Source organism: Haliotis rubra, unplaced genomic scaffold (genome assembly GCF_003918875.1).
Source record: "Haliotis rubra isolate DU_JTF1 unplaced genomic scaffold, ASM391887v1 Scf362, whole genome shotgun sequence".
Classification (NCBI taxonomy): domain Eukaryota; kingdom Metazoa; phylum Mollusca; class Gastropoda; order Lepetellida; family Haliotidae; genus Haliotis; species Haliotis rubra.
Window position 1 is genome coordinate 301,320 of NW_025767038.1, and position 8,528 is coordinate 309,847.

Consider the following 8,528-nt stretch of genomic DNA (forward strand, 5'->3'; position numbering starts at 1 on the left):
CTATTGAACGAAGGAGATTGCCGCATACAATACATTTCCCGGGGACAGACTCGAATAGAAAAGATCTGTGCCTTGTCTGTCTGCCATTTAAAACTTCTGTCACCTGTGCTGATCGTACGCGTAGTTTGTAATGCTAAATTTAGATCCTATAGTAATGCGATTGACAAGGCAATGTAGTTTGGCCTAAAGAATAAAATCATTTAGTGTTGTGACATGCACCACCTGTTTATACGTTTTTTGACAAGTTGTCAGCTTACATATAAAATATATGTCAGAACGAATATAAATGTCACTCTCACCTGAGATCAGCGGTCCATATAACAAAACACAGATCCCAACGAAACAAAGTATGTTCATACTGGTGTCCTGTCGCCGTCGAGAGCTATCATGCAAGACTGACATGAGTAGATCACCTCACAATGCAACTGTAACACCTGTTTAAGTGATTCCTTTGTGGACACCCAAACAGGGAACGCTCAAATGAAAAGAACATAAATAGATTGCAACACACACGCACTACGAATGCAACCTACATCGACGTGATCGTGGTAGTCACCAACGACACCCGGATAAAGCAAACAAGGATATGACATAACGATAATCGTGTTTGTTGGTTAGCACAGACTTTGAAAACATGATTCAGTCAGTGTTGCTCATATTTAGATGTTGTAATATTTACTTTTTTCTTGAGAGGCTTTGCTGGATTTCACTACCAAACAGTATAACTGATAACAGGATGTATAACAAAAGAGGAAGGACAAGGCAATCGAAAATGACTGTCATTGTGAGGTACTTTGTCAGTGCACATGTTCCAGGAAATTGGGCAATGTTTGGTTTGTGAGAAATACTAAAAAAGATTTAAAAATAACAATATGTGATCAGGAGGTTAGCACTCATGTTTGAAATAAAACTCGTATTTAGCAAGCCTTGGAATTATGCCTGAGACAGGTTTTCACTCTCGCAAAACGCAGTCGCTTGATGACTTATGCTGACCTCTTCAAATCTGGACTGACAACCCAAGTAGGTGTAACCAATATAAGGTTTTATTTCATGTAATATATTTATACCTACTTGGGTGCCCCACTTCTTCTGCATCAGATTTGTATCAATGACGAAGGCAATCGAAAATCACTGTCATTGTGAGGTGCTGTCATTGATGTCGTATTGGCCCAACAAGATATACCCATGAATATTTGCTTAAGGGTGAGGATCCTCCGGTTAGCATCCCTTGTGATGAAAGACCCACGGTCAGGCATGTCCTGCATACATTTTAATTTTCCATCACAAGGGATAAATATTGCAATGTCAAAACATTGAAGGATCTTTTTTATAATGTTAATTATCATTTAATAATGGATTTTTTAAAGGAAATAGAATTATTAGATACATTTTGAATACTATTTTTTGGTAAATAGATAAATGATATTTTAAACATGGTAGCATGAATTAGCAACTGCTATTGTTAGTGGCTGTACCCTCAAAGGGGGTTAAAGTATCGTAAATTTATTGTCCTCCTGAGAGGTACGTAAGTCCCAAAACTTTCAAAGTGAAATTTAAGCGTACCGGATTTTTAAACGTAGTATTTTTGTTCTATTAAAATTCGGCTAAACTTTCCCTACAATCGCCAGTGGCTGAAGGGATGGTGTAAACCCAGCTAGGGTCCATGCAGGAAGCAAATGTTCTGTAAGTCCGCATGGTCCCTGGTATTGTGATCTACCTTCAGTTGTTTGCAATATATAGCCTGTTTTAATAGTGTATTGTCTTCTATAGTTAAAAGTGTTTAGCTTTCATTCTAGTTTTATATCTATATCTGTGATCCTCTAGTTATTTTCCTGTCATTCGTTGACAGGGTTTTATAATTTGACTGTAGTTATTACAACTTTATTTATTATTAAAAATCCTCGTCACGATATGGCTGCAACATTGCCGATGTGACGTTAAATTTTAACTCACTCACTCTATCGTGGTGCCAGTTGAGATCAGATTTTGTCTTCTGCAAGATTACCAAGCATGGTAGAATGCTTGATGCATGCCATCGTAACCCACTTGTAAAGATCGATGTTCATTATATAAATCATTTACTTGTCTTGGGTCAGACTTGTCAATGTGAAACCCATTGTCATAGAGCTTGAATATACGATATCTTTTTTTATTAAAAAGCCCAGACATTCCTTGTGATGAAGGTATTTTTATTCCCGACCAACGGATAGATCACCATTCCGATGCTATTTTATACATATATCTAACTAGGAACGACTGTGAGGAAATATACAGCATGTTGTATGTGAAATACGTATGGATAAAGGAAAACTATTCACAGCGTTTAAAGCTCTGTCAGATATATGACCTCCGGAATGTACGTCGAGACCACGCTTAACGCCTTTCAAGTTGGTTCGATTGTAGACCTACGATTTGGGTTGAACTGTGTACGCTCTATTGTCAACAACTCACTATGGGTTTAGAGTGGTAGACGGTGTATATTCATACTGACTGGAAAACTTTAGATTTAAACTCGCTCATGGGCCTTGGGCGAGAATGTTTAAGTTTGCTCAGAATTCATGTTTTGGAGGTTGTAAATGAATGAGTGTATGTTTATAAGCATCATGACGCAAATTTCAGCTCATTTTGACTTAATTCGACTAAGTTAGAACGATATTAAAAACTCTCGCCCATCAAATTATATATTCTGTGAGACATGAAATGAAAAATAATGAAAAAACAATATTTTTCGTGATGTTGCATTGCTGTACCTTTACCCGTCGGAGAAGTCCTTCTCAAAAGATATATATTCCGTTCTTTGGAGCAGGCCTATATGACTATTACGCCCCAGTGCTGCTAAACAACTCGTAGACCTGTAGTCTGACATAGACTCAGACCTTGCATGTACAAGTTCACATCTGATAGGGGTCGAAAACATTGAATCCGACATGAATGCAATATCTCATAGGGTTATTGTTTTCCTAAGTAAGTGGAGTGTCTTCTACAACATTGGAGACAAGTGTATCGCTGTCCTTCTGATCTTCCCCCGAACGGAAGCTCTACCCACTTTAGGTACAACGTGCATGTTACAGAATAGTAGGGTATAGTCTTAAGACGCCTCAAGGGGGGTTGAAGTATCGTAAAATTATTGTCCCCCTGAGAGGGTACGTAAGTCCCAAAACTTTGAAAGTCAATTTAACTTACCAGGATTTTTAAACGTAGTATTCTTGTTATTTTAATTTTGGCTAACATTTCTTATAATCGCCAACGGCTGAAGGGATGGTGTAAATCCAACTAGGGTCCATGCGGGTAGCAAAAGTAATGTAAGTCCCCATGGCTCCTAGTATGGTGATCTACCTTCAGTTGTTGGCGATCTATAGCCCATTTTTATATTGTGTTGTCCCCTATAGTTAAAATGTTTTAGATTCAATTACTAGTTTTACATATATATCTGTGATATTCTTAGTTGCTTTACTCTCCTTTGTCGGCAGATTTTATAATCTCTCTCTATATTCTATTTCAATGTCAAGTATTCTCGTCACGATATGGCTGAAATATTGCCGATGTGACGTTAAATCATAACTCACTCACTCACTCATAAAATGTTCTCGTCACGATATGGCTGAAATATTGCCGATGTGATGATAAATATTAACCACTCACTCACTAGTCTTAAGACGTTTCACCTTTGACCAGGATTCTCCGAACTTGTAACAGTCGTTTGAGAGATCAAAAGTGAAAGGGGTAGTGCGCGATGTATCTGACGGACGTATGTGGAGAACGTTTGAAGAATGTTGCTGTATAAATACAATAATTGAAATACCAGTTATGTTTAAAAAGTACCCTCAATCTGATATCCAGAGATATTATTGTGAAAGATCGCAGTATTTATCTTCATAAACGGGCCAAGATAAAAGTACATGCCATTCATCCCCATATTATATCCCTTCTATATACAAGGGACATCGTTGTTACAGGTAGGGTAAACACTTTCTTCTATTGGTATCTGCCGGTTTCACGCTACATACATGTATTCAGATTATTGAGAAAACTAGCGACGCAAGATCTCCTCCATCACACATATAATGGTATACATACCCAGTGATTAGTGATAGCGTTGAAGCAACGACAATAAGTTGTCATGGTAACGATAATTTGGCATACTATTTATTGTCTTACTCTTTAATCAGCGATTAGAATTTAAATCAGTTTTGTGGTCAGCATGTTAAGAGAAAAGAAGTTGTAAAACGAAAAGTATTGTGATCGAATCTATTGGCCTTTGTAAACGCAAGTTTAAAGCCACCTACATAAAAACCTGTTTTCATGACAAATATCTGCTAATCCGTGGCATGATTCCGACCATATCATGAGCATGTGTTTGTGAATCATAATCAAATAGTGATGTTACAAGGCGTCCATGCCGCGTCAACAACACATGCAAACGCACGAGAATTGCAATACGAGCCCCTACACCAATGATTCTCCGTGACCTGGAGACACTTGTGATTGAGCGTATGTAGGGACGTAGTCTGTCATGCAGACCCTGAAGCAAATATATCCAAGTCCACGCAAGTCTAGAAAATGTGGCAAGTCTATATTGCCACAGCTTCAGGAGAATGTCTCAGGGCTCCTTTTTATTATATTTCTCTTTTTTTACTATGAACTTTTTTCCTGTAAAATATGTTCATTTCAGAGACCAGTTGTTCGTCTAGTAGGGACGGGTAGAAGACAAAAGACAAAATGGACACTCGTGCTGTCATACTTTTGAATTATATGTAAACATTCGTTCTTGTCTCGGGATAAATGTATATTTTCCAGTTTCAACCAAATGTACATTCGAAGGATATCGAAAGTTAGGTTAAGCATTTGAATCATATTAACAATTGAAAGACCCAAACAATGGTCTGTTGTCCAAATTGTTGGTTTTCCATACCTTGTCCCAGTCTGTATCACAGTCACAGACCGATGTTATTTCCCCTTCTGTCCAGCCCTTACTGTAATATGTATACTGCAATACTGTATATGTTGCACATATACCACACAACGTATTATGCATGTAGTCAATGCTATGCAAAGCAACGTCCACTTGTATTAGAGATGCAAACAAATGTGTATTCGTATGTGCAATTTAATGAAATGAGGAACCAAGCAAGCAAAATCATAGTATGCATAAAAATCAAGTTGGTACACTGGAACTCGTTATCATCGGAGGAATCTCACAGTTTACCTGTATGGACGATCTATTGTAAGTACGTGTTGTCTGGCTGTAGTAGACAGACCCGTTACATAGCATGTAGATCACGGACACACTGCTCGTGCATCCCACACACTCACGTGAACGTGCTTCACAACATTATCAGCGCGTTCACCGTTAACATCTGGCGGTGCGTGTCAACCATAGGAATGTGCTTGATGTTTAACAAATTATGTTCTGGTCACGTGTCCTCGTTGATCATGGAGGGTCGGTTTGCTTAGCTAGTGGTTAAAGCGTTCGCTCGTGGATCCGGGTTCAATTTCCCATATTTGCATAATGTGTGAGGCCACCCCCGAGATATTGCTGGAATATGACAAAAAGCGGCGCAAACCACACTCACTCACTCACTCACTCACTCACTCGTTGATTACAGAGTAACAGCATGCTACGAGATTCCTTCTTATCGTTTATTTGCATATCTCCTTAAAGGCATTGTAACTCTTTAATCTTGCATGAAAACGCATTTAGATGATATCAGCTTTTACTGACGTTATTGTAACATGCAATTTGTATGTGTCTCTGTATGGTTCATACACGGACATGGGCGACGGCAAAATAGTCGGGGCTGCATGAAATACATGAGTCTGTCTCACAGTCCCTGAACCACATTATTTTCCCTACTGCCAAGCTCTCTCTGCAGTGCTAAAGCCCTAAATAAAGCAAGTCTAGATTTCCTCAGGTAATCTCTGGTCTCCCTGGGGCTCCTTTTCAATTTAAATGGGCTTGTTTGTTACTGTCACAATTATATGTATTGAGGAACTAAGCATTAGTCTAGAAATACATGGACAGTGTCGGTTATAATGAAGTGAGTGGATGAGTTTAGTTTAACCCGCTTTTAGCAATATTCCGGCAATATCACGGCGGGGGACACCTAAAATGGGCTTCACACATAGTACCCATGTGGGGAATCGAACCCGGGTCTTCGGCGTGACGAGTGAACGCTTTAGCCACTTGGCTACCCCACAGCCCAAATAATGGCTGAACGTTTGTCAAGTTATATTTATCAATAATACCATTTGCAAGGCATTACATGTACTTGACTTCATACTCATAGGCATATATGGAGAGATTATTCATATTGGTCAACCCATTTCGATCGTTATTAAAAAGTCATTACTGCAAAATTTACACTAGTCTTTCACGTTAAATACCTGTCTTTGAAACACAGCTTCTATTCCGAGCTGATTTGCTTTTCAGTCACTTCACGTCCCACGCCCAGAGATGACATTGGCACTATGTGATTTACACCAGCCATTAATGTTAAATAGCTGTCTTTGAAACACAGAAAGTATCCCGAGCTGATTTGCTTTTCAGTCAATCCACGTCCCGCGCCCAGAGATGACATTGGCATTATGTGATCTGACAACGGAAAACAAATGGAAGTTCTTGTGCTTATTTACTCTTTGAAGTGTAGCGTTTCTACAACTTAACACATGCTAAATGATACATAATAGTGGATAAAAAGAAACCTTGCTTTTTTAATTTAGTTTGCAAACTACTGACTGTTTTTTGCTATTGAACATTCACTGAGTACATGTTGTGACAACAACCATCTGTCGTCGTATATCTCATAAAGCGAGAGCGTGCAGTGACCGCCTGTGTTTGTTCGTGCTGGTCTTTCCTTTGGGAACATGAATCTAATCAATGCCCTGCATGGTGTTTGCATAAATCCATGTTGAGTCGCTCACTCAACAACGCTGGGAGTTTTAAAAACTCTTGTTACCTTTGATCGCGCAGTGAATATCGAAGATGTTCAGTCGCAGATGATATTGTGAAGCTAATTCATAACGCCATTCGTGTTGCACATGTAACGGATATTACTTCATACGTTTACACGCGCACCACCTCCTGTACAAACTTGACAGAGAACGGTTCTCTATGAACGGTTCTATGCTCATGATAACTGTCTCTTACAGTAATATGTAGAGTTTCAAGTTAGGGTTTAGTACTACGGAAGCGTAGTAGGGCCACGGTGAAAAAAATGTTTGGTTTCACTATCTATTACGTAGGACTTAATATCTCCTACGTTAGACATATGTTCTCCTACGCAGGACAAATTATCCCCTACGTAGTACTTAATATATCGTATATACGTAGGAGATGAGCGATATATTAATAGACATTAATCTGATATGGTCGACTTAGATCCGCAGACATATATATATATATATATATATCCACGTGAACTCATTATTCTTATCACCAAAAGAGCCTGACAAAGAAAGCAGTATTACGCAAGCTAACACGCCTTATTAAGCTGCACTCGCTTTTGCTACTAGTATCAGTTACGTCTTGTCTGCGGTGTTGGCAGATCTTGTGAGGTGCTTGTTTCGAGGGATTAAAAGGTTCAGTGGTGAACAAAGGGCGATGAGGTGCCTCTTTGTCCTCTCAAGTGTCCCTAGCTGTCCCAATAGAATAGCACTTGATCTCTCTTACATCCTCGATAATCTCCAGCGTATACGTTACGATCACTCTCCGCTATACCCTGGATGCATCCACGGCTTATGGCGATGATTTTATTACCTCAATTGGCTGGCTTTTTATCCAATCAGGTGCCTACGCTGGGAAGTTGAGCATACCAATCACAACTCACTTTCGCTTCTTAAATTATCTAACCGTTACAACTTGTCAGCACAATTGATGCAGAGGCACTCTGAATGAAGTAGAAGGAGTTCTTTCATATATTTTTTAAAGTTTCAGATCTGTCAATTTGTCTTTATTATTTCCCCAAAAATCTGAGTGGCACTGCTAAACAAAACTTCGCGACTGCGACCGCTATCCTTGTTGACACTGGCAAGCTCCGTTGTAACGGCGGCTTAGCTGATTGGCTACTGTGAGAATGCGGAGCCAGCCAAATGAGGTAATAAAATCATCGCCCTAAGCCGTGGATGCATCCAGGGTATAGTGGAGAGTTATCGTAACGTATACCCTGGAGATTATCGAGGATGTCTCTCTTAGAGCACAGCCAAATATGCCACACGTACCAACTCGTAATTCTTAAGACTATTCAGCTCACTACTGTAAAATATTTTTTGGCAGTACATAATTGGAATATTATTGAGCTTTAAGTTGTCCACATTTGTTTCACTAACGCAAAAGTATGCGACAACAAACACTGCCATGTCTCTCTTAGAGCACAGCCAAATATGCCACACGTACCAACTCGTAATTCTTAAGACTATTCAGCTCACTACTGTAAAATATTTTTTGGCAGTACATAATTGGAATATTATTGCGCTTTAAGTTGTCCACATTTGTTTCACTAACGCAAAAGTATGCGACAACAAACAATGCC

The 8,528-nt window shown here is 39.2% G+C and overlaps 1 protein-coding gene across 2 annotated transcripts in view; it reads right to left on the reverse strand.

Annotated features, from left to right (window-relative positions):
• LOC124285544 (cubilin-like) overlaps positions 1-567 on the reverse strand; it is a 72,952-nt gene extending 72,385 nt beyond the window's left edge. Inside the window, exon 1 of one of the 2 annotated variants that reach the window (XM_046721785.1) lies at positions 300-567. In XM_046721785.1, the coding sequence (XP_046577741.1) occupies positions 300-402 (103 nt within the window). In that variant the 5' untranslated portion in view covers positions 403-567. The remainder of the gene's footprint in view (positions 1-299) is intronic. The other variant, XM_046721786.1, reaches the window with a different exon arrangement.
• Between the last annotated feature and the right edge of the window lie 7,961 nt (positions 568-8,528).